Source organism: Scomber japonicus, chromosome 8 (genome assembly GCF_027409825.1).
Source record: "Scomber japonicus isolate fScoJap1 chromosome 8, fScoJap1.pri, whole genome shotgun sequence".
Classification (NCBI taxonomy): Eukaryota; Metazoa; Chordata; class Actinopteri; order Scombriformes; family Scombridae; genus Scomber; species Scomber japonicus.
In genome coordinates this window covers 26,355,752-26,383,299 of record NC_070585.1, presented here as the reverse complement: position 1 = coordinate 26,383,299, position 27,548 = coordinate 26,355,752, and the positions used below count along the sequence as shown (strand labels likewise).

General features: G+C 38.4%; 1 protein-coding gene across 1 annotated transcript in view; it reads left to right on the top strand.

The window, feature by feature from the left end:
- Positions 1-23,207, top strand: part of fstl5 (follistatin-like 5) — a 140,212-nt gene extending 117,005 nt beyond the window's left edge. The window contains exons 15-20 of the mRNA XM_053323687.1: positions 4,581-4,607; positions 4,833-4,951; positions 9,543-9,692; positions 14,944-15,051; positions 16,647-16,771; positions 22,505-23,207. Coding sequence (XP_053179662.1) covers positions 4,581-4,607; positions 4,833-4,951; positions 9,543-9,692; positions 14,944-15,051; positions 16,647-16,771; positions 22,505-23,207 — 1,232 coding nt within the window. The remainder of the gene's footprint in view (positions 1-4,580; positions 4,608-4,832; positions 4,952-9,542; positions 9,693-14,943; positions 15,052-16,646; positions 16,772-22,504) is intronic.
- The last annotated feature ends 4,341 nt before the right edge of the window (positions 23,208-27,548 follow it).

The window sequence follows — 27,548 nt, the reverse complement described above, 5'->3', positions numbered from 1 at the left end:
ATGGTGTTGTACTGCCGACAATGGCACCAGATGACAAAATACTTGTATGGATCACTTTGGAAGGAAATCACTCACATACTTAAAGTGTTTACATTGTTTAGTTTGAAGGACTTGAGTGAAAAATCATCAAGATGAGAAGTAGGAACAGAACTTCCCATCAAAATATCTGTGTACATTCCCACTTTGCATCCTACTCTGGTCTCCACTCACGACTCCAGTATGTTCTCCTTACTGTACTTCATGCTTTATGACTCATACTAGAGGTCCCTTAAGTAATATATGACCTTTACATACCTCAGTGGGAACAGAGTCTAGAAACTCTAGTGGGCTGGAGAGTGAGGTTATGTGTAGCACAGCAAAATATCTCCACTCAGTCAGTTTATTGTTGAGTTTAAAGATATTATTTTATTGAAGAATAATTAAGAAATCTGCAGAAGTGTTGAAATGATTTCATCAAGCATAATTTTCTGGCTCCAACATCCAATTACTCGCCAACAAATTACCTTGACTCATTTTAAGATATTTCGTTAAACAAGTAAAACTGCATGGGATTATATTGAATATAGAATTTTCTTTTCTTTTAATTAAAACAAGTCTACATATGACTTAAACTTGGAAAATATCAGTTTTATGAAAAGTGACCCTCTCAGCCCTCAAATGATGGATGTTTCCTCAAAAACCCCCATGTCATTGCCTCTTTATTCAACATCTATTGTTTTATTGTTTTATAGATTGTGCTGTCTATGCTCCATATGGTCCTTTCTGAGCTTTTTACCACCTCCTCTATCTTATGCCATCTTCTATATACTCTATTGTCCTTATTCATTGCTATTTTACATTGTTTCTCAAACATTTTCTGAAATCTAGCAGTTCATTGTGTTTTCTTCCAATCAAACACGGCACTGGTTGATTTCACAGATTCAGACAGAGAGGAAGAACTAATCAGTGAAATCCGCTGGCGAGGTGATTGATTGGAACAAAGCCCTGCAATCTCCAGAGCCTCGATGGCACACGAATGAGATCCACCACCGCTCCACACCAAAGGCTTCACAAAACCATTTTAGTCCACACTGTCGGCCATGCTGTCTGCTCCATATTCCCTGAATAGAAGAGAAGATCAGCTTGTGCCAAAATATTGTCCATGTTTCCATCAGTGGTGTACCTCCTCACCACAGTGGGCTTTCACACAGTGTTGGACACGCTGTCAGCAACAAGGGACTCTAACCAGGCAGTGACGCTATCCACAGCCTACTGCCTGTCGACTGAGTTTCATGCTGTAGGCTTTGTGAGATGAATATTGTAAATCCGGTGGAAAGATTTTTACCGCCTTTAAGCCATGGTTACAACATGGCAGTTAATGAAGCTTTCTGATGATGCACTCTGTAAGAAAGTAATACAAAAGATAAAGAGCAGTGTAAACCAAGCATGCACACAGAAACAAACATATCGTTAGCAATTTGTTCAATTTTCATAGAGCATCTTTTAAAACAAGTATATAAAACTTAAAGGTTTCAAATAGGTTAAAGGTTAAATAGAGGTGACACCTTAAATCTTGAAATTGTACATATTATTGAGCAAAACAGACAAAAGACACCATTATGAATCAGATAAAGAAATGTCAAAGTCATTAAGATAGGTATTTACAGTATCTCTACATGTCTCCTGTCGCAGTTTTTGATTGTGATGAAACACAACACTTGGATAAAATGTTATTTTTCAAGCTAAACCTAACCCTAGCTCCAGTATATTTTTTCAGAACTCTCAGGGATTTTTCTCTAAGGATTAATTCTTTTGAATACTTTTTTCTTTTTAAAGAGATGATACAGCCTCCAGTCCTTCACATGCTTCCAGCTTTAATTCTAGTGCAGTCATTCCTCTACCTGAGTCTGAATAGCACTGCCAGGTACTTGCTATTGAAGGTAGCCCTCAGTCTTCAAGCTCCCTCAAACATATGAAGCACGGCACTGCTAAACACAACCACGAATCTTGAGAATTTGCTGGTTTAAGAATGCATGGGTAAAACATAAAAGGTGAAAGGTTGTCAGAAATATGACTTGATTAGTAGGAAAACACAACACTGATATGTGTGTTTCATCAGCTTCACATTAGAAAGGCTTTCAATAAGACATGAAATATCTCAGTTTAAAATGACTTGACTTTTCTTTGACTGTATAAACCATCATTTTCTTTTTATTTTGCAATGAATGCCAGAAAATTATACCTTGTGCTAACCTTTTAAGACTGAACTTCATAGCAAACGATTTGACCCTCAAAACCCCACTGTGCTTTAGTTACCTACTAACCATTCCTAAGTAGTGTTTTAGGTATTTTGTTTTTTAAGAAAATTGGTGAAGAATTAACGGAATAGAAACTGTTGCATACTTTCTTGAAGGAGAATCAATAAACAGAAAATTAGAGATCATTTCAGAGAGCAGAACTGGGAAAAAAGGATAGACATTAAAAAAGTGAACACTTCAGAGCTGACCTGAAGTTATTCTTACAGACACCATTGATATGGACACAGTTTTGCTGATCTTCAGGTTTACAGGATCTGTCAAAGATCTAAAGCAGGGGGTCCTGAGGCATCTTAATCCAGGCCTTGGTGTACTTTAAGTGGGTGTTGGCAGGTGCATCTAAAACCCTACTGGGATAGCTGCAGTGATGGATATACCATGCAGTGTACCTGCTCTGCATGGTATAAGTCATTGCACTGACAGGATAGTTGTTTTGAAAGGAAGAAAGAGTTTTCTCTCTTTTTAGTAGCATAAAAGTTTTGCCTCTGCAGTTTAACCGGCTACAGCTGTGAGCAGTCGCTTGTCATAGATAAAGTATTTGTGTTGTGCTTATAATTAAATCATAAATTAAACACACTGTATAAGTCAATGTTGCCAAGAAACTTAAAGGATAATCCCTGGAAAAAGCAGCAAAAAGCCTGCAAACCAAAAGGCATCCTGAGTTACATTTTTACATTTCCCATCCACTGTGACCCAATTACTCTACCTATATTATGCATTCGCTGTCAACTGTGATGCCACTATGGTGAACACCACAGGCTGTTTGGCCCACTGTCGCAGCAGCGTGCTCTTGTAAACAAATTGAATTTATGTAACCTTGCTGACGGGAAGGAACTACAGAGTCCAGGCTGGCTGGTGTGCGTGGTTTTCCCAGTGTTTGGAGCCCAGTGGAAACACAGTTATTATGGCCAGAAAGAGTGAACTCACCGCCTACAGTGGCAGCCAGCTTGTTTTGTTATATGGATGATGAAGTTGATGTATGGGCCCCTTGTATGCGCAGAACAGCCACAGTCTTTCTGCCAAGTGATGAATAGCATCAATACTGTGGGCTATTGGGAAAGACTGGAGCACACAAGATCTCATCTCAACTCCTCTTTTCCATTTTCTCTATTTTCCATTTTTGGCACATCTCAAATAAATTGTATTGTTTTTCTTTCTGTTTTGTCCTTGCCCTCTTTCTTTCCTTCCTTCCATCCTTGTCCTTCTATCTACACACCACTTCCTTTGCGTAACTTTTAATGAGCTAAATGGCATGCAAGAGTGCACTGGAAACACTTGACAAAGGACTTTTGAAAGATTAAGGTTGACTAAAGGCACAGTGGTGTCTAGTTGGCTTTTGTCTCCCCCCTTTTCTTTCTCTGCATCGGTCCACCCGAGCAAGAGGCTGAGGGAATGAGCATTGCAATAGAGGCGAGATTAGAATCGGGTGTGAATTGGGCTGGAGATTGGTTTGTAGACTGAAAAACGCCTGAAAGTGGAAAGATGGAATGGAAGCAGAAAGAAGACCGGGGGACAGATGAACAATGAGAGAGAAGGTCACAGTTAAAAAGAGAGTGTAGCAGAATTTGCTCTGATATTTGCATGGAAAATACCTTTATGATTTTCTTCTTCCTACATCAGTCTTTAGTGATATAATTTGAAGTAATGGCATCTTTTCTCTCAGAGAGCCCGGTGGCTGAGCAGAACAGCTGGTCTGTGTTTTAGGTGCCTATTAAAGCACTCAGAGTGTTTTCATTTCATATCTATTTGTATGTCTGCGTGTCACCTCTAAATGAATTTAATGAGAAATTACCCGTTAAGAGCCAAAACTGGGTTTGCCACTGAAGAATGAGCACACTAATCCCTCCTAATGAGTTATGATAATCATCTGAGCCTGAAACCTGTGGACTACTCTTGGGTGTCTAAGGCGGCTTATCCATAACACTCATATTGATGGATGATTATCTGATGCTGAAGATTTTTTTTTTTTTTTTAGAGCTATTTCAACTCGCTCCCCCTTAAGCTTACTTGGCTTGCAGCGACCGAAAATCATAAAGTGTTTTACAGTCGTTTGTTGACTGCACTCCATTTTCCAGTGTTTGGTATCAAATTATTTCCAAGCAGAGGGCTCTATCGATTGTTTGTTGCACTAGGTGTCAGAGAGACAGTTTCCATAAAACTTTCATGCAGTCTGCTTTCCTCTTTGCCTCAATAGGAGTTAGTGTTTGGGTGTTAGCTCTGACAAAAGGACCCTATTGATTCTTGCATTTATTTTCAATTGTGTTTTCCTCTTTTTCTCCCTCACAGTGGCAAACATTTTGTGGCGGGAAGAAGGTACGTTTAGACTGCTTCTACTTCACTCCAGCATTCATTAAACTAAGTTAATTGAATTTTTGTAATAGGGTTACTGAACTGTGATGTGAGGGATTAAATGATTCGATGCTTTGAAAGTAGATAACAATGTTGTAGGGCTTATTTCTGTCACAAATGTTCATGCTGTGAAGTCTCATCTGGCCTAATTTAGGTATGTAATAAAGCTGTTTTTTTTCTCTCCTACAGGTCTTGGCATTGGAAACATGTTCTACGTGTTCTATGAAGACGGCATTAAAGTCATCCAGCCAGTGGCATGCGAGATACAACGACATATTAAGCCCAGTGAAAAGCTGCTGGCTCTGCAGGTGAGTGGTTGGGCAAGAGACACACTTTTACAGTGATTCATTTTAAGATGGACTGGACCCTACCAGTCATCTGAAGGAGTTAGAGCTATGAGCACTTTGGCTTTGCTGTTGGCACAGGTCATCAGGAAAGAAGCTAAATTCTGTATTCAAAAGTTTTCTTTTAATAATATCCTTACTGTCATTTCACATAGAAACAAAGACTTCTCCTGGATAATTCAATAATGACATAGGTTCAACTGTTTTTCCTGAGAAATAAGACTTCTTTGGTTTACTACAATACTATGATCCTCCAGCTCTTCAGGGGAATCAGAGCTGTTGCAACTTCAGAACAATTTGAACAAAACAATTTGTTTTTGCAATTGGAAACAATACACTGCTCTGGAAAGGTGAATTTATTTCACATCGACTTTAAATCTAAAAAAGGGAACTCATTGAAACTACAGGATGTTTGAGTGTAATGTTTAGCTTTAGCTTTCTCTTAGTGGTCTGGTGCGTTTGACAGAGTTTTAAGCTCACACACTAATTTAGCGAGAAGCCGGTGAATAAATACAAGCTTGACTAGAGAGACAAATATTTTTCTTAGGAGTTGGCAGAGACCTAGATGATTTCTTTTCAACATATTTTCTATTAATAGTGTAACAGATTACAGATTAGTTCATATTTGGCATCTAGGTTCCTACCTCATCAATAGGTGCAGTCATCATGTAAACTCACACAGAGAGAGATTGGGGAGTGTTGATGAACATCCCTCCCCTTCAGGATTAACTACAAGCAGACTCTGCAAGAAGATGCTGCAGGGAAGGTGGGGGTGATTAAATGCTGTAAGTAATGTCTGATTCGCAGTCATTGAGGTCATGGTATATCCAGAAGGGCAAAGCCAACAGTACCTGGACTTAAGATTATTGAAGACGTTCCATCTCTTATACAAAAGTCAAAAGGCCAAGGAAGTATTTGCGATGAGAGGCGAAACGTCTTATCCTATCTATTGCTAACACTACAAGTATTAGCTGTGATAGTGCAGTGAGTGGTGAGGCAGATGAGCATGACTCTAAATACACCGCCTGATTACATAAGGTGCATTGAGTGTGTCTGCAAGCTCTACTCGAGTTGAAGTGGCTGAACTTGTCTTTTTTTATTTCTTCATAGACGGTATACTATATTATTTCAGTACATATTTAAATATACACTGAAGTAAACATTTGTTACTTTACAATGATGATAGAAAAGGTAGAAAACAGTGAATTCCTGTAGGGAAATAGGAAAGTGTTTTTCTTTTGTTTTTGGAAGAAAAATGTTGTAATCTGTTACTCATGATGGGATTTATTATTCACTGGCCTTGGCAAGCATCACTTGAAGTGTCAGCTAATGAAATCAATCATTAGCAATCAATATACAATACTTTAGTCTAGATTATTATGCAAATGCAGCTGATCGGGTAAGGATACTACATGCTTCCGAAGAAAAGGCATATAATGAAATACCCTCCTTTTTCGGATCTAAATTCTTCACTGTGTTCATCAGCTAGTCGTTAACTTCCGTCCTGTCCATCGTTAGGTGCTGGACAGGTAGTGGACACTTGGTTTGTTACAGCTGTTTGATTAAATAGGCACAACTTGAAATGCTAAGTGTAATATTCAACCTGTATGCCAAAATTCTCCATAGAGCAGAAGGGTTTTTTCTCTGTGGGTTCATCACTAAGAGCAACTCCTTTCATATCACACATGGCTGTTTTTTTCATTGTTTAATGTAAAAATATTGATTATTGTTGTTAGTTAGTCATGTTCTTCTTTTCAGTATTGCTCGCCAACAGAAAATCATACCTAGCAGAAACTGGGGCCACCATTCACTGTTCAGCCAGTTTGATTTAATTCATTGACAGACCACACGGAGTCAGAGGGGGATACACCTCTCCGTGGAATCTTTATACCCTGACTCCCCACTGAATCACTGTTTATCGCTGAAGCTTTCAAAGCAGCTCGCTGATAGATACCTTTTAGATTTACATGTGTTCTTGAATGGACACTTTCCTCTGAGCTGCCTTTCATCCAGGAACCAGCGCTGATTGGATGGCTGTTATACATAAAGCAATGCCATGAATGCACAACAATCAGCCAAGTGATCCTCTGAGAGGTGTGTTTGTATTAGGATATCAATCACTACGATCACCACAATGCCAGTTCCAGTGCTGTCTTGGGGATTGCTGTGTGAACACATGAGCCTGCTCCCAGCATGGCGCTCACGTTTTCTCCATTGCGATGGAGCGCTGATTGATTTGTTTATGGTAATCGCACAGCCAATCTATTATCCTTAACTGCTATATAGAGTGTTTTACTGTGATACATGCAGTATCTGGCAAAACAATGATGTCCCATTGAAGTTAAGTCAGCAAAATAAATATCTTTATTTTGCTTCCCTCTACGATTGGGTTATCTTTTTTAGTTCAACATAAAGGAAGGTGTTATAGCTATTTATTATCAATGTGATATAGCGAGTAAAGTATATATAGGTATGTGTAGGGCTTAGCTTTTATTTTCATTTCAAAAGAAAATCCTAGAATTGATTTGTCCTTTTTAAAAGAAAATTGGATACAAATCAATAATATATATGATAATTGGATTTTAAAAAATCCCCCTTGAAGGCTAAACACTGTATGTTTTGTTGTTTTATAGACTTCAAAGGATTTGTGCATAATCAAGACTGCATTTACACTTCCTCTCAATTTTCTCCTAATTTTCCATGACCAAAAGCATTTTCTGAGCTCTTAGTTTTCCAAGAGGGCCTTGTTTACTCTAAACTGTGATGATTAGCATCTCAGTGCAGAAGGAAACACAATTTGTGAATGCATGGGGACAAACTATTATCCAGGTGAAAATGTGTTAAATGAGCCTCAATGGATTTATTTCTTCTCTGACAAAGCCATGCTCCATGTTCTACAAAAAATTCTGAAACCAACTTTTCGTGCAATGCTTTAAGCAGTTTGGATTAAGACCATAGAGATGCACCTTGGGAGAACAAAAGTACTTGTGAAGTTCTTCTTTTTGACACTTTTGGATGTTGATGCTTTACTGTTTTCTTCAGTTTCCCTCCCCAAAGACGGCTGATGTTGTGTCCAAAATATATTTGCATTTCCCTCAGTTTAGATCTTTAGACGCCTTTACACAAGTGTAAAGAGTTTAAAATGTTTGAGAAAGAAAAATCTCATGCAAGTATTTTTTTAGTATGATTAAGAGATGCAGCAATATTTTGTTCTTGACATCTTCCAGTTCTGCTTAATGTCATATAGGTTAGGGATTTTAATGAGTCCATGAAACATACTGTTCTGTATCTGGAGAGTTAACGTATTTCCATAATAAAAAGGCAAAAACATATCTCTGCATTTGTCAGAAGATGTCAGTTACTACATAAATCGCATACATGCTTTGCGCCCACACACATACATACATATGCAACACACATAAACACAGGAAAGATTACAGCCACCTCCATTCACACCCTCAGCTGGGCATCAGATGCTCGATTTCTCACCTCTTAAAGGTGTAATAAGTAAGATATTTACAGCCCCCAAGCACAAAATAATCATGGTGTGGGTCGGCAGGGGTTTCATAAGGCTCAATACCGATGACTCAACGATAACTTCAGCAAGTGCAAGGAATTCTGGCTTTAATGACTGACTTTCCCAACCTATTTTAGATCAAACACACTGACAGATTGTGCTTTCAGCTGGACACTGCCAGACATTACAACTACAAAGAACTAAAAACCTTGTTGTGAAGCCAAAAATACCAAAGCACTGTCATTGTTTTAGCTTTTCCCATCTTGAAATGACCTTAACTTGATGTTATTGTTGCATGCCTGCCCAAATTAACCATCATAACCTTCCTCTACTGGGGAAACACAGGGGACAGAATGAATGGGGGGGCGGCACACAGGATGAAAATAAATTCTGTCACTGTTGCTGCAGCTCCCCCTCATTCCCGATAGAGTTCAATGAAGTTCCTGCATTACCTTATGCCCCTCTGACAGAGAAGTTGGCCTGTGGGAAGGCACCTGTCACTGGACTGCCTGTGTGGTTGTAAATATGGAAAAAGAGTTCATCCTGGCATGCCGAAGCCCTTCATTCATCCTTGCCGGCCAGAAGCTCCCTAAATCATCCCACAGAGTCTGGAACAGTCGACTGGGCAGAGCCTGGAGGCTTGGAAGGCTGGGGAGGAGGCGAAGGGGAGCAAAGCTTCAGAGCCAGAAGGCCGGTTAAGGTTCCCAGTTTGCCTGGAAGGAAAATAGCTGCCAGGACTGGAAGCTGAACAGCCACAGATCGTCCACAGGCTTTGTTCTGTGGATTACGTGTGAACAAATGGGAGTGATTACAGAGATTTTGCAGGACCTCACAAAGCTAATTTATCTAAGTTGCCAAGATAACACGACTCACATCAGCATAGGTGATAAGACTCCAAGTAGCAAAACAACACAGAATAACGATTAGATGAAGATAATTGTTTTTTAATTAGACATATTTCTCCGCAATGTGAAAAGCAATTAGTTGACTCTGTATGATATGTGTGCTTTGTTTTTGTTTTTGTTGTTTTTTTTTCAGGAGGAAGTGTGCCCCTCTGTAGCTGGAGAAACCGTCCAGAGGTGTGTGTGGTCATCAGCGGTCAACATCAAGGACAAGTTTATTTATGTGACACAGCCAACCTTGGATCGAGTGCTCATTGTTGACATCCAGTCTCAGAAGGCTGTCCAGGTAATTTTCAGACTAAATTGGAAAACCAGGTTCATGTTAATTTTGCCAGTAACTCTGCAACATAAGTATATTATGTGAGAGGTTAACAATTTACCACAGAGCAAGAAAAAAAATGTGATAATCATTTCTATTTGTGCCTTTGCGAAAGTGTCGGATCTTTCTCACAGAAATAAAAATCTGCCTCCATATCTGCCAGCGAACCTCAAGGTTGCTACGATCAAGAGGTTTTTTTCCCCTTCTCTTTCACTTATTTTGCACAGCTACACACTAAAAAAAAACCAAAATGTTCTCACATTGATTAAGCAACATATTTTCTAAAGAAGCTTGTGACCAATTCTGCTGAATGAAAGACACATTTATTTCATCAAATCACCCCATTTTACTCAGGATTCATTTTTGTTACAATACTTTGTCCTTCAAGCAGAAACCCAATTATTTGAGAGCACCTGGACTCATACAGTCTCTGAGTTTTTCCCAATCGAAACTTTTTCTCGATTTTTTGGAAACAGCTAGTACATTAGGTACTGTATGCTTAGACTCACAATATGCAACTTGAGTAATAATTTAGTGGAATGCTAATACACAAGAGGAAGTGCTGTGCTATGGTGTGGTAATCATGGTACTGGTGAGCTTCAGACATACGCAACATGCAACATATGCGTGTTGACTCTGAATGACATTTCATTAGTCAGTGATGTAAACAATGTCTAAACTATAAACTGCCTTTTTTTCCTTCATGTAACAATCACCAAGGCTGGATTAGTACCTCCTCTTCTTCATTCTTAGCCTTTTTTTTAAAAGTTACTTATTATTAAGACATATTTTATCACAGCCGCTACTTTTTTTTCTTCTGCTGGGCTTTTGGTTATTGCTGGCAGTGTCCACTTTGCGCTAATGATTTTGTTATTTTTCCTACATACTCGCTGATATAACCTAACTGCAGTGCACTGTCCACCACTCACCATCTAATTCACAAATAAAACAGCTGATCATGAGACGTAATTTTCTTTGAAACAACTTTAACTTTATTCCGATTGGAGTTGCTATTGTAAGGTGAAAACCATATTCCTCCATATGTTGTTTTGGACATACTAGGCTTCCAACTGTGACCATGATTATCAACATCAAGTGAATGGGTCAAGCCTTGTTGTCGTATTTCTGCGGAGCCTGACTACAGATCACTGAGACCCCCTTTCTGCTCAAGTGCCCAGGGGTCCTTGAGCAGATTGCCCATATGATAGATCCAGCCATGACAATCACAGCTACTGTAACATGGACAACCTTGATCATTTTTCTGCCTCAATGCTTCTAGTACATACATTTAGGAGCTAAAGGTTTGTGATCATGATCTATAACTACATGACACAAATCACAAAATACACTTTAAAGACCATTAGTTACATTACACAGGTAAAATGTTCAATGTTTTGAGCTGTGAAAAAGTATTATAAAACAGTTAGCTAAACAGTGAAGACCAACATCTGTTAAAGGCATATTTTCTGGTTTTAGTAACTGGTGCTAACATTTAACATGACCAGGTTTGCTTGTGGTTTTTGTAAGATCAAACAATTGACATCTGGTTAAATAGTTGAGATGATGCATATTGTTCCTTTTTATTGGCAACAGTAACTAAGGTGCAGTTGGTTGCTTGGTAACAGCTGTAAAACACAGCTGAGTAAGAAGAGACATCCAGGAATTCATTACAGTGTTTATCAGCCAATCATAATGCAAGGTTTTGGAAAAGTGGTGCGCTGTGTGCTGCTTAAAGCCCATCCATGCTGTTTTAAACTACCAGTGGGACAGGGCTGCATGCACACGCACACTTTTTTAATTTTACAATCAATTGGGGACTGCGTTACATCAAAACAAGTCCTGCAGTTTTTTTTCAACCTGAACCTGGAAATCCACACCCAGGAAGTAAAAGTTCATCAGGATTACATTTGAGTCCTGGTCACCAGTAAATTCAGACTCCTTCTCAGAGTGGAAACCCTGCAGAGGATACAAAATTAAAACTATCAGTCTCATTTGTCCTGCTTCAGCTGGACCCGAGGAAGGGAGGAGAGGAAAGGAGAGGATGAAAGAGGAAAGTAGAGGAGAGATATTCAAATAGACTGCACAGACTATTAACCATGTAATACATATTTATTTGTTTCAGTTGAAAAGGGAACTAGTATACCAGAGTTCACTCATTTTATGCCAGACTAGCTTCCTTGTTGTTAAGCTTAATGGTGAGCTAAATTAGGCTGGCTGTAATTTCACATCAGAAACCAACAATGCTACCGTTACCTGGCTGTTAGCAGTGAAGGCAGGTCAGGGATACGTAGATCATGCTGCTCCAAAGGGCGCTCCATTTGCTTTCATCAACTGTTGTGACTGTGACAGAAAAAGTTAAAGAGGGAGGGGCAGGGCTTCATCCTGTACAATCAGAACTCAAATGTAGTTTTTGAGCATTACAATACTCTTTTAATCAACAACTGACGCCATGGAAAAAATGTAAAAACTAAAATTAAGGAAAAGAAATAGAAAAAAATGTCTTGCGAAAACAGCACTTATCTAGCCGGAGGCCAAATCTATCTATCCGGGCTGCCAAAATCAGAAATGTGTGTATTTCTACGTGTGTTTTGTGGGATTGCATGCCATAAGACAAAAACAAAAAAAAAGACTATCCGCAAAAATAAAGTCAACAGACTCATAATAATGACAAAACTGATTTTTAAAATCGGGTTGAGCTCTGATAGCTGATTTAGATTTGGAGCCGGTTCCCGGTTGGCCAAATCATTTTATTTTTTAAGATCCCCTGCCAACAAATTTCATATCAAACCTTTTATCTCTCCTCATTCCTCTTTATTAGCAAAGAGCAACATAGCATTCAGATAGAAGGCTTCTCATTTAAAGCTGGTGCTGCTTGCTAGTTCAGGAAAACATAACTGGTGGCAGATTATGTGAAACTTTGCTCTCGTCTGCTTTAATTGCCTTCTCCAAGCTAATGTCTGAATCATTTTTGAGAAGAGAAAAACAGTAACCCAGTAACACTTTATGATCATGAATGGATTGCATGCTTTTATAGTTCAACAAGACCAATTATTTGACTTGATTTGGTGAGAACTTATCTCGTCAGGTTAATTTAGGAGAATCAGTTTTACTTTTTTGTGTTTTAGCTCAATATTTTGAGCTAATTAACTTAATAATATGAATCAGGACCTCCTGTATTTGAATCAAGTAGCTTGTGAAAAATACGATTTAAAAGTAAGTAGGCTGCATCAAATATATTTAATCAACATTTCATTATCTGTTGCTGCTTGTCTCATTTTCAGGTTGTAGCTACAGGTTGTGAACATTAATCAGACTGCCACAGTGTGTCTGCTTTCTCAGCCAGCAAAAGCTGATTAAAGATTCAATAATTTGATGCTGGATTTGGTTTCAATGCTACTGAACCCTAACGCTTTGATTACAGATTAAAGGACTTTGTCTGATCTGGTTCCACATGTGTTGAATTTCCCTACATGACAAACAGTTTTAGGTTTCTCACTTGTCTGAAAGTTTGGCAAAGCTTCACCTCTGCTCTGTTCCACTCACACAAACAGTCTGAAGTGTTGCTTTTTTGGTTTAAGATCTGCTTTCTCACCTTCGGTTCAACTGCTAAGACCTACACCCTGACCTACTTTAATACATACTGCAACTGTCAAGACCTACACTTTACCTTGACATTTATGTGTTGACCAAGTAACCCCGTGTCCCACCCTTTCATGGATAGTGTAACCTGGCAACCCTTCATAGATACTCTAAAAATGGCAACCCCTGCAGTTTTCCTCCTGGTGTAAAACGCAATGCCTCAAAGAGCATGCCAACCTTACAGTGGCATTTATTTCCCTCAGTGAATTTTTAATATTGTGAGGCAGCCTCAAAAAGTAGCACAGTTCCTACCTGACAACATTCGGCACATCTCTAGTGAGCTGCGTTCAGTTAAATCATTGGTGTCAGTGGGTTTTGGGGTGTGTCAGGTTAATCCAGAGTTGCTCAGATCCCTGCAGATGTTCCTGACACCATGATGACTGTTTACAACTCACAGGCCTCTCAGGGACCTGCCAGTAAGCAGGTTGGTGTCCCAGAGATTGTCACAAGCTCATTATTCAGTCGCCTGGAGGTTTAGCTTCATTGCATTATATTAGCAGCTGTTAATTAACCACCTGAACCCATCTCTTGTCTGGAATAGTAAGAGAAACAAGCTCCGGTTTTTGTTTTTTTGTCCTCTCCATTTTATCATCAAATTATTAATATGATTGACATGCATACAGTGATAATAATGAGGTAATTGCATTTTGAATGAGTGCATCGTATTTTGCGTGTTAAAACCGAGTAATTGCAAATTGCACACGGATAAATGTTTGAAGTAGCTGTAATGTTTTCCATGACTCATTTCCGACACATCCGCAGTCAGCGCTGAAGTTACGAGAGCATATTGGCGGAGGATCTTGATAATCTTCCTCAGCCAGAAAGTAGTTGTTAGTCAAGAGAAACAGAACAACACAAACACCTGTTTTCTCAGATGACTACATGCTCAGAGATTAGTTAGGATTCAACAGATATTCTCATTTTATTTGCAATAAGCCTCTCAGGAGCTGTTTACTCTCTCAGTGATACAATATATATTTTGTCTAGCTAAACAATACTATTAGGGCCCCAAACTAAAACAAATATTATAGAAAGTAAGAGGGGGATTGTGGGAATACAGGGTTCTTGAAAAAAGATGATCGCTTTTTCTTGCTGTCATTAAGGGTAAAACTACTGCATGCATTCATGTGCTTTCCCTTCTCCATTCGAGCGGGCTATCTATCTACATTCAGGTGGACATAATGCATGAGGAGCGCTTTTCTGTCAGACGCAACTCATCTATTGTTCTGACTTGGAATATTGCCGCCATGTGTCAAGGAATGGATAAAGACTGAAAGCAATTACTTCAGTGTGGTAAAGCAATTGTGTCTGTCACCACTTGATTTGAAATGCAGCTCAACAACAAACACACATTATACATAAAAAGCACACCTCTAGTCGGCCTTGTTAAAGGAAGACTTGTTCCTGTCAAGCCCTGATGCATTAGTCTGCGGGAAAACTTTTCAAAAGCATTACCACCGCACATCAAAGAAGGATCTCTTCAAAAGTGTAGTCTAGATTACCTTGAACTGTTATTATGTGGCTCAGCTGTCTTTGAAAGGCTCAGTTTGGTTTGGTTTGGTTGTGTGTCATCCTCCAGACGGTCAGCACTGACCCGTATCCTGTGAAGCTCCATTATGACAAATCACACGACCAGGTGTGGCTGCTCAGCTGGGGAGACATGGAGAAGAACTTCCCTACTCTCCAGGTAAGTCCAAAATGCACAGCTTAATATGATCACATGTTTTCTCTTTTCTGCAGGATTTCATTCTTGTGAAACTGTAGAAAGGCAAAAAATAAGACATTAAAATGTAGACATTGTTAAGGATTTGTTCCAATGCCAGCAGAGGGGCTGTAGATGTGTCTGTCGTACGTGTCCTGTTAATGTCTGCAAATAATTATTATTTTCATTTACAACTAATCTCCTAAAATGTTTGGATGAAGAGATGGCCACTTCATATAAGTACAGTAAATAGTGGTGATTTCCTTATGTGGGTTTCAATTATCAGTTATATATACCTCCAACAAATTAAGAAAAACTAGAACAAAACTCTGTTTCTGTTTGTTTTTTATTGTAATTGAGGAGTCCACAGAGAGCAACTTCACATCAGTCTGTAGTGCTGATTGAAATAAATACCAATTGTTTTTGTTTTTTTATAACACCTACAGTATATTGTCAATAACCATATAATAGCAGTGTTGACAGAGAATCAAAACATATTCAATGTGAATTGCTCCAATTCTTCATATTGGAAAAAGAGAAGATAAAAGATAAATGTGGTATTAATCACTTCACTCTCTGTGGGATTTTAGATTTCATTTGTTGATTTGTTTTTCTTGTCTGATGAGAAGCAATTCATATTCAGTCCGTTATACTTTGCACAGTGACAAAACTGAAAAAATCATTTGGCCCTGTATTCCTGCTCATTTGATTTAAAATGAAAGAATAGCAGTGAGGAAAAAGTGCTAGCTTTCTGCAGCTTCATTTAAGGGTTACCACACCTTCATAGGAGGAATTATGACTTGTTTTGAATGTCCCATGATTTTTTAAAACGAGACATGTGAACACCATTGAAAGCTCAAAGTAAGCACTTTTAATGCCTAAGTCACTGTTTATTTTGAATGTGCTGGAGTGAAGAACCAAAACAATAGTATACATACTTACAGTACAGATTACACTGCATATCACAATGACACATGTTTGAAAATCATACTACACATAGAATCAACACATATTTGATGAAATGGTAATTATATTTAAAAAAATGATACATTTATTTGTTTCTGTTGAGCCTCATCTTAATTCGGCTTTAGTATTGACTGTTTTTTTCTTGAACATCCTGCTTGTCATCGCCTGCACAGAAATTCATTATGTACAGATTTGGTCTGTGGCTATTTGCTTTGTGCATTGTGGCACAATCAAAGCAAACCCTGCCTACACACAAGCACATGTCTGCACGCTTCCATGCATGCACAAGCATTATTTAGACACCAGTGACAACGGCACACATCACCTCCCACTGTGAAGCTACAACATCTCAGCAACGAGGCAGGTGAAAAGGCTGAGGAGTTTTATCCCACATTATAGCGTACAAGCAAATGTACATTTTATAGCAACATATTAAGTGATTGATCCTACAGAGACACTGCTTTTTGAAATAAGGCTAATGCTAAAAACAATTATACCCTCCTACTGGTTGTAAGCTCCAAATAGGCAAGAGTTACAGACTTAAATGAGCAGCACAGCACATATTCATCAGACTCATGTTAAACACCCACCTCCTTATCCTTTGTGTTCACCAGGTGATCAATCAGGCCAGCGGAAGAGTGTCTCATCACACCGTTCACACTCAGCCGGTCGGCAGGCGCTTCGACAGGGTGGACGACTTCTTCATCCCTGCATCCAGCCTCATCATTAACCACATCAGGTACATCCAGTGTGATCCAAGAACTCTTAATGCAAATTGATTTGCAGATTAAATTCACCCCATTGGCATTTTATTCACTTTTAAAAGCATTTGCGCCTCAGCACTATAATAATGATTTGGATGAGCATGTCTGAACTGTGTGAGAGCAAGTGTGTGCTTCTCTGTTAATGTGTCAATGGAGGTTTCAGGTGAATATTGCACGGGTCATCTGTGCTGCAGATGATGAGTATGCCGCTGCTCACCTGAAATAGTTCTAAAAATAAACTCTTGTAACATTAGCTATGTGAATTTTATGGATCCAAAAGCTAATTAATAACCACTGACAATTTTTAATTACCAACTCTTTTTATCTAATAGGCTGGAACTCTCTGTTTCTGTCTGTGAACTGGTCAGAAACCAGAGGTGATGTTAAGCAATTTGCTGAGTGTTTGAGCACACTGCTTTTAACATTTATGTCATTCGAATAAGGGTTGGTACTGTAATTATGTTGCTTAGCAGCCAGAAAGGTAAATGAATGCTGATGACCATCATTTGGACTGTGCAGAGGATGGAGCATTAATTCTGCCCGGCCTCATTTTAAATGTCGCTTTCAATGGCGCCTATATCTGCTGCCATTTCCTTTTTTTATCATATCTGAGAGTAATCAGAAGGAAAACATGTCCCCATCAGTGCTGATGCAATCACTATATGCAGCAGCAACCTGCTCTCACTGAGATAAAATAATAAATTACATTTTGTTCAAGGCTATGAAAGAGACCAGAATTGATCATTCCTTCTCGATCTCCTCTTTAAGATTAGTTATTTAATTGCAAAGCACAGAATTACTAGATGCAGAGTCACACTCTGGCTTCATGTGCAAGGCTGTTCACAAACGCTTGACTCACATCATGGCGAAGCCAAGAGTAAGCAGGAGGTCTGGAGGATTTCAAGATGTTAACGGTGTCCTGGAGAGGAGGAGCAAGCAGTCCACTTTGTGTGGGAGGGTTGTTTCTCAGCAGCAAATTTAGCACAGCTGTAATTAGATCAATGTATTCTTTTTGCAGTGTTTTATTTGATAATTGCAGTCTTTACCAGCTAGTTGCTTAAAAATAAGCTTACTGTATGTTACTGCATTTGGCCAACTAGCCTTGTTGTGAGTGTTGTGTACATTGCTGTAGTCTGGAACACATTTATCTTTACAAAGAGATGTTGCCACAAAAGCTGTTGGACATTGGACATATTGTTAGGTACACAAAACAGCTAATAATGGCCGTCCATCCATCCTCCCATATGGTTTAAAATGTTCAATCACTGTACAGCTGCAAAACTGTGGACAGGTCGTTAAGTAAAACTAAATCCTAGAACTGGTGTTACAGAGCAATATGGCTAAAATCCTCTATCACAGTGTACTGTATAAATTTGTATATTGTGATGTCTATATATATTGTGTTATAGTAAAAAGCCTGGGAAAGAGGAAAGTCCCTTTTTGAACTGGTTAAAATACCTGACCAATCCAGCCATTGATGCAAAAACTGCCAAGAGATTGTATTAGTTTACATTTGAAGTACACAAAAAGTTTTAAATCTATTCATGCATATGGATGATGTTCTTACTGTATATCTGGACAGCTGCTTTTTTCTCAAATTAATACTTAGATTAATGACTGCACTGTGGCTCAGATTATTTGATCTAGTACCCACACAGCCATTTATCTGCTCACAGGACAGCAGCATCGATTAGTCGATTTAGCAACATAAGCAGTGTGTGAACACCCGACATATATTCAGCCACTTCCGGGGGATTGTTTAATGACTGGGGATTTCCCTCAGCAGCAACTATAAAGTGAGCAGGAACTTCTGGGGGCTGTCAATCATTAACGCCATCGACTTACAGACAGGCAATTCTGCATGTCAGCAAAAAAGACGTTATTTCTTATTTTTACCCATGTCTACAGTTGCCTGGAGCTCAGGCACTCCACACCTATTTTTCACAAATTTCTAATCATTGCACAGACTGCCTTTTGGCAAAAACAAGCTGAACGAGATGTTGATTCTATGTTTTTGTGCCGGAGGATGGGTGAACAAGAATTGCTGTACTATAGATATCATTTACAGTGCAGCATGCATTGTTCTGTTTTGTGTTCATGAGTTTTGCCCTCCAGATCTTTAAATAAACTGCAGAGCAAATGTTACTTTAGGGTTCAGACAGTCGTTTCTTAAAGTGGAAATATTGACATGAAGATAAGATGATAAAATGTGAAGTAGCTTTAGTTGAACATAGCACTGTTGTTCAGAACCAGGGGGAAATCTTTACTGCATTAATCATTGGTACAAACGACAAACTGCAGCTGTCAGTTTGGCTGAGCGCAATCTGGGTCTGCCAATGAAGCAGCCCAGCTGTGTTCACATCAGAGTGAGGCCAAACAATGTCTGATTATTAATTTATCATACAGTGGGAAAAAAAACTAGCTGTTGTTGAAAATAATCTTGTCATTGCAGAATAAATGCACCATTGACCTTTAGCTCCTGCCAACATACCACAGCATGTGTGCATTACCAATTGATCTGTCACAAAAGCCACAATATTGAATACAATGCATAGCAAAGCAATTTCGGCAGTGTTTGACAGGCAGCATAACATTGCTACATAAATTATCAGGTCTGTCTCCCAGAGGATGAAAATGGTAAATTGAACAGTACATTTAAAAAGATGATTTTCCACTAAAATACTCACCTGCCTTAGAGCTTATTTTTTTAATACAGGTTGGATGTAATATTTCAATTCAATTTTATTTTATTTATGTAGCACCAAATCACAACAAAAGCTATCTCAAGGCACTCCTCACATAGAGCAGGTCTAGACTGTACTCTTTAATTTAAAGAGACCCAACATTCCCTACTGAGCAACTCTTACATACAGCTGCAAGGAAAAACTCCCCTCGTCTCTACAGAACAGGTTTCTATAGGAACCTGTGCGATGACAGAGCACAAAAAGCTCTGGGAAAGAAATTAAGTTAGTAAAATGTATTAACAGTACATGGATATGAACTGATAGAGAGGGGGAGGAGGAGGAGCTCAGTGTATCACAGGAAGTCCACAGGCAGTTTAGGCCAATGGCAACATAACTACGGTCTTTGTCTTTGAAGACTGATTTTTTTCTATCTTTTTTAATTTAGTTGTGCTTGAGCTTAATATAATTATTTTCGAGAACGACTCAAAAAATCAAATGTACCCTCACTGAGGTCATTTTGCTTGTTCAGTTTCCAGCAGAGATCAAATACATGTTAGATAGATGACAATGTCTGAATAAAATATATGTGTTGCAATTGTTTCAAGATGATGTAACAATAGATACACTATTGTGGCTTATTGCTTAAGGCACAATATCCACAAATAGTCTTGTTGACACTGACAAGTCATTAACATGGGAATATTTGCTTAGACAGTAACTACACACTACATCATTTTTTTACACTGTACACATAATCACATTGGTCTGTGTTGGCATATGATATATTAATACAGGTGACTTTTTCCAATAATACACACATTGTGTGTAAAAACAACTTTTTCTGCTCAAAATTAGCTTATTTCTGTCTGCTTGGATTTGAAAATTCAGTCCAGCCAAATTCTCTGGCCCCTCTCTAATCATGATGTATTACGCAAAACTCTGAGGTCTATTTCATATATCAGCTGCCACACCAAGTATACGGACCAGAAAATTGGGGAACTGTATCCTCAGTTTGTGCCTCTCACACAAAGCTGCTGGTAACATAAGCAAGCCTGATAAGAGATGGAAAAGAGGTGATATTGTACCATTCAGAGAACCGAGGTTATACACATAACCCAAAGATTTATTCCCTTTCTGTGGAAGTAAATACAACACATAGGCCCCACTGATCATTCAATGCTATATGCACAGCTATACAGGATTTTCAGAGCTGATGGCAGTAACATTAACATAAAATAATAAACAGTAGTTACATACTGACAGATGCACACGCACACACACACACACACACACACATACACACACCAACCAGAGAGCCTCTCATAGTAGAGCAAGTAGCTCAGTTGCAACAGAAGTACTACACAGACACCTTGACAAAGGATATGAATGTGCTTCTAGTGAAAGTCAAAGCTCCACCGAACGGCAACTGCGCATGGCTGGTTAGCTCTAACTACCAGCTCTACATCACTATGCATGCTACATTGAGCAGAGGTCAGTTGGTGTCCACCGACCCTCACCAAATCGCTATTTAAACTTCAAGACAGATGGGACAAACTTCAAATTCATCAGATATTGTATTAGTCTAAGATTATGATCAATGTGGGGCTAAACTCAGGATTCATACGTACAGTATCCACCCAACAGTCCACATATGTCGATGATGCCCAGAAAAAGAGAAAAAAGATAATAATAAGATGTCTCTTTTGACTCAGTTTAGCCTCCTGCCTGGATACAGTGGACATAGTGATCTCTAGATCAATGATTCCCCTCCACAGGGATGATAATGTGCTCCATGGCTTTCAAACAGCCATTTTGTGTTCACAGGTACAGCCAGCTTGGTGTTCAAATGGCATAAAAGATGATGAATGACGGCAAGATTGAAGTGCCTGTCAGCATCGATCAGCTGGTATTCACATTTAATTGAGGCCTGTCAGCTTCTTGCATATTCCTCTTCTACCCTGTTCAGCTGTTAAAATGTAATATGCCATTAACAGATTCTTTGGGCTTTTGTAATGAGTAGCATTTTTACTGATCAATGGCCACACATATAAAACTGCTATAATTCTATCAGAGGGTGGAGTGTAGATGATGCTAGACTGCCAATATTGTCAGGGACCAGAACTTAGCTATTGAAATGGTTAAATGGGCCTCCAATCATATCATCATTTTTGTTTAGAGGGGTATCAGTCTAGCAGTTTCCATAATTACCCAGTACAAATCAATTTACATTTCCTCTCTCATATCGGCTTGATATGTGAATTGAGCTGATTTATTTTAAGATGTTTTATACTTGCTGCCTGATAATTCATGGACTTTGGAGACAAAAGGCATCACCACAATGTACTGGCAAATCTCTTTCTTAAAATAGGAAGAAAAGTGACTTTCAGACACAATGCATGATTGAATTGCGTTGTTAAATTACTTTTACTTGGAATTGACTAGATGTCCTTCTGTTTAATCATTTTAAAGGACTGTGAAGCTGCTGTAGACAGTCCTAAAATTCATTATCAGTTGTAGTTGTCACCCATTCATAATTTGGGCCAATTATAAGTTTAGCATGCTCTGTTCCTCTGGATAAGGCCATAAACATGACTTAAAAGTCCATAGCTATGTTAATATCAATATGCTAACATTAGCTAATTAGCACTAAATGCAAAGTACAACTGAGGCTGTAAAAAGTCTTTTGACCTAATGATGGTGCTAGAGAAAAAGTCAACAGTTAATCAAAGAGATTTCAATTCATCCTGAAGGCGACATGAGTTTATTAACCAAGTTTTATGGCAATTTACCTAAAAGTGGTGGAGACATGGTTTTATCCTCTGGGGAACTAGCATGTCTGCTGTACATCCAATAGTTGTTGAGATATTTCAGTCTGGACCAACACATTTTTTCGGCCAACTGACGTAGCCCTACAGTCACAGCGCTAGCATCTGTAAGAAATGTCATAATTTGCGGTTTATTAGAAGACAAAAATGTGTTATTGATTTATTCTTCTTTTTGTTTTTCTCTTTTTATTGCTAACAGATTTGGCCTCATCCTTCATCGAAATGAGCCTGTCCTCTACAAGATCGACCTGGAGACGTTGTCGTACGTGAAAAACATCAGCCTGCGGGAGTATAACTGCGTTCCCAAATCTGTGGCCTACACCCACCTCGGCGGCTACTACTTTGTCAACTGCAAGCCCGACTCCACCGGCGCCTCCCAGCCCCAACTCATCTTGGACAGTGTGACTGATAGTGTGATCGGTCAGAACCGTGATGTCACCGGCACTCCCTTTGTGTCTCCAGACGGCCACTACTTGGTCACTGTTGATGACGGTGACGGTCTGATGAGAATCCAGATTATCTCAGAGCACGGAGAGATCCAGGAGCCCTTCGACATCCACACTAACCTTCACCTATCTGATCTGGCCTTCCAGCGCTCCTTCACCGAGGTCCATCAGTACAACGTGTTTGGCAGCTCCGGCCGTCAAACTGATGTTCTGTTTGTGGAGCTCAGCACCGGCAAAGTCAAGATGATTAAGAGCTTGAAAGAGGCCATCAAGTCATTCGACTGGCCGTGGAGCAGTAGGAACAGGGTAATGGTGGGCAGCGGACTGTTCGGACAGTACCTCATGACCCCGTCCAGAGAATCCCTCTTCATCCTGGACGGACGGCTCAACAAGCTCAACTGTGAGATCACTGATGTCCTCAAAGGCAACGTGTTGGTGTGGGTTGGGGATTCTTAGGTCAGAACTACAAGACCCAATGAGCTTTCTTTTCCTCAAAAGGTACTGTTGCACTGAATTCTGTTGCAAATTTTTTTATTTTGTGGGAGCGCGATAGTGAAAATCACAATTCAAAACCAAATTGACCATTTGTGAGTCATTGGATGAGAGACTGACATCCAAAAAACAAAAACAAAAAAAAATAAATATGAATGATGTAATCAATATTATCTTAAAACCAAGTGAAGATATTATTTCCACTGAGTGGTTTATCTCCAAGACAACATAAAGTTGCTTGCTGGTTTAATTTTTCAGGAAAAATTAGTATGAATCCGCAAATGTTCTGCAGATATGTGCAACTTGGCATAATTATTCACAATTGGTTGTATTCAATGTGTGGGAATGCTGTAGCTAATCTTCAACAAAACCAATATTTAAGAGAATTGGCAAAAGTCGATATATATATATATGTGTACTGCATATGTCCAGATTAAATCTTGTAATTTAAGTTTACCCATCCCAAACTTTTTCCTGTGCCTTCAAGGAAAATTCCCCTCCATCAGAGGAATTAACGTAATTATTCCCAGTGTGACTGCAGACTACACCTCTTCCTTTGACCTCTTCATTCGTGGTGAGCGTGGTTCCTCACAAATCTACAGCTCTCATCCATCCGTCCATCCGATGCAGCCGACTCAGTCTAATTAAAATGAGCCCTTGCTGTGATCCCATCCTGTTTGAAGTGGAGACTGAAAGACTGAGTGGTTCATTATAGTTGTCCGCTCTATAACCTTTTAATGCAAAATTATAACCAGCATTGGAAGGTTCTGAATGATTTTTTGATTTGTTTTGATTTGTTTTGTTTTTTGTTTTGTTTTTTTCCTTTTCAGTCCAAAGCAGAAAAATGAAAGTCAGTGACGATGTTAGTAAAATTGTACCAGCTTTATACACTACACATTGTGAAACTTAATTATTTCAAAATGTTCCTTAGCAATGAGTCAATAGAGCACTCGTGTGTGAAGAAAATCAATCATAATTTCAATATCCCTGAACCAAAAAAAAAAAAAAAAGAAGAAATCTTAGAATATAATAGAACGAACTATGAAAACATGCATTGTCTTCTCTGTTTGACAGTGTGTTTCAAGTGAATGTTAATGTCAAGTAATGATGAGCTAGCGGAGTGGGTAGTTGTGGTGTTATGTGTAGAGGGTGTTTGATGATAAGCTTTGAAAACGAGAAACAACTTTCTCTAAATGCTCCCGCAGTAGATATATAGCTGGCAAGTCAAATGAAACTGTTTCCTATAGCTGGACACATTCTATGCATTCTCACCCTAGCACTCTTTGACTCTGTGAATCACAATGGGCAACTGTATCTCAAATTTAGTATGAACTTTTGATGTGTACAGATTATATAAAGTCATCCTGTCTTTCCTGTTAAACTCTCTCTATGTTTTAGTTTTATCTTAATTTGATCCCCGATTTCTACCCTCTCTCCGTTTTTTTCCAATTTTTCTCTCTAATCATGTTCTGTACATAGCAGCTGATTGTGAGACCATTGAATTCCCATAATTGTACAGATTAACGCAGGTTCTATTCATTTTCCGAGCAAATAATCAGCACACTCCTTTTTAAACAAACACAGCTGTCATTACAAAACATCTTGTACCAAGCACATTGTGATCACGAACACTGCTTTCATGTCCATATAGCCATGTCTTGTATGTTCCTTCATGTGGTTGTTATTTATATAGAGAAAACACGCTTGCCATTTTATCCAACAATAAAAATCTATACCATGAAAAACATCTGCTCTTTTTCCTCATTAAAACAACTTTTAATGACACATTGACAAGTTTCCTTTAGGAGCCAAAGCAGCCTGTTGCCAACTACTGTATCATGCAACAAGACAAGCTACAAGAGAAACATCTAATATAGCGCATGATTATAATTAGCAAAGAGAAGTGCAACTGTTAGACATAAGAAAGAAAAGTATAGGCAGTGAAGAGCCTTATGCAAGGGGTATAATATAGTAAGATAATGATGATATTCTGAACTTTTTGAAACATGTGACATAATATGGACACTCAGTTCAACGTATGACTTCCTGGAGGCTAAATAAAAAAATATCTCCCATCGAAAAAAGATTTTACTCCTCACAAAATCGATTAGTTGCTTGGTCCAGTAAATGTCAGAAAAAGGTGAAAAATGTCAATCACTGTTTCCCAAAGACCCAAGATGATGTACTCAGATAGGCTATATTGTCCCAACCAAAAGTCTACACCACAGACCACTGAAGAAACCAGAAAACATTCATATTTGGGAAGCTGGAGTCAAATTATTAAAAAAAGAAAAAAATTAGTTTTTGAATAATTCAATAGTTGGCAACTCATCAGAGTGTTATTATTATTATTGACAATCCTTTTACTGGTCTGGTTGGACAGGGTGCAGCTAATCTTAACTGCTTTACACATAGTGCTGTTATTTAGTTTAATCTGTAATAATGGTGGATCATATTTTATTCATGTTTAGAGCTGCAACTATTGGTTATTTTCATTATTGATGAATATGTCAAATATTTTCTCACTCAGGCGATTAGTTGTCTGGTCTATAAAATGTCAGAAAATAGTGAAAAATGTTGATTACTGTTTCCTGAGATGCAACCTAAAATATCCTCAAATTATTCACATTTAAGATGATGGAACCAGAGAATTTAGCATTTTTGATACTTTAATGACTCAAAACGGTTACAGGATGCATGTAGTAGAGGAAAGTATAAATCCTCAGGCTAAGCACAAGTACCTTAACATCGTGCTTGCCAAGGGTATAGTATCTACCCACGTTTTGGCTTAACTGCCGGCTCAGCTGAGTAACAGGAAGTAGAGTATGTTTCCCGTAAACTGTGATACTCAAAAAGTATATCAGGACATCTCAGAGTATATTATGCTTATACCATTGCCTTTTATTAAATCACAAATAAGGCAGGCTTTGTTCTACTTAATATATTCTTCACCACTGTACTCGGCATAGTTATTATATGGTGGCAGCATTATGCAGAAGAACTGTTGCTATGGTGAACAGCAGATGAACTGGTTCTTTGACGTGTGATTTTATCATACAGATGTGTTCTTTGGTAGAAATCATGCAGCTGGTATTTTTTTGTATACTTTCTAACCCAAAAAATAGTCACCCATATTTCCAAAAAATATGATCGATCACATAATTACCATTATACTGAATTGATTAATCATTTCAATTATCCAGTAGAAGTATTTGCTTTCTGAATTTCTCTGTTTTATATCATTTTAAATTGAAGATCTTTGTGTTCTAGACAGATGGTCTGACAAAATAAGTAGTTTGATGATGTCACCTTGGCCTCTGTGATGGATATGTTTAGTGTTCTGACATTTTATAGAGAAACTGATGAACTAATTAATTGATGGTTAATTCAAAAATTGGGCCATTTCCTCTGAGGAGTTTGGGATTGACTACTTATTATATTTATTTCTGGTTGGATTTAAACACAAAATGTATTAAACCAAGGAGAGATGTTTTAAAGCACATTCATCAGTGATCATTAGTGAAATATCATTCTTCTTTTCAGGCAAACTTTACTGCAAAAAACTTTATCAGTTATGTTTAGTACACCAAATCACCACAGGCAACACTCTCAGACTGTGTGTTATTCATATTTAAAATGTATATGGCTCCAGGTCCCGTTAGATGTTTTGGATAAAATGATCTTCCATAGTGCATAAGGCTGCACCCTTATCTTTGAAATCTATGTGGAGAGGTACTTCCATCTGAACAACCTCTACATCAGATAAGCCTTTCCACTGATAATGAAAACCTACCACATTCACCCATGTCTATGACAAAGGAAAACAGGCTCCCACATTCTCTGCTTGTTTCCTGTATTTATTATATCATTCATTTTAGCTATAAAGTAAACACTACTGTAAGTGTCTTCAAGACTTGGGCCTGCTGCTGATTCTAAAATTCAGTCATCTTTATTTTCTAATAGTAAAAACATCACTTTTAACATTAGTGGAACAATATATAATAATATACAATAAGTGGAACAAGTGTATTTAATGAACTGATTATTTAATCCATACAGTGTCTCAAAATATTAAATTAAATTAAATTAAATTAAAAGTTTAAATAAATATCACAATTACCTAAAACCATGGTGATGTCCTCAATATCATCAAGTAGCTTTTTATCCTTGACCAACAGACCAAAACCCCAAAATAGTAGTATTTGCTTATTATTGAATAGGATCAAATAGCAGCTAATTGTCACAATAAACAAGCTGGAACAAGAGAATATTTGGCATTTTTAGTTGCCAATTATCATTATTCTG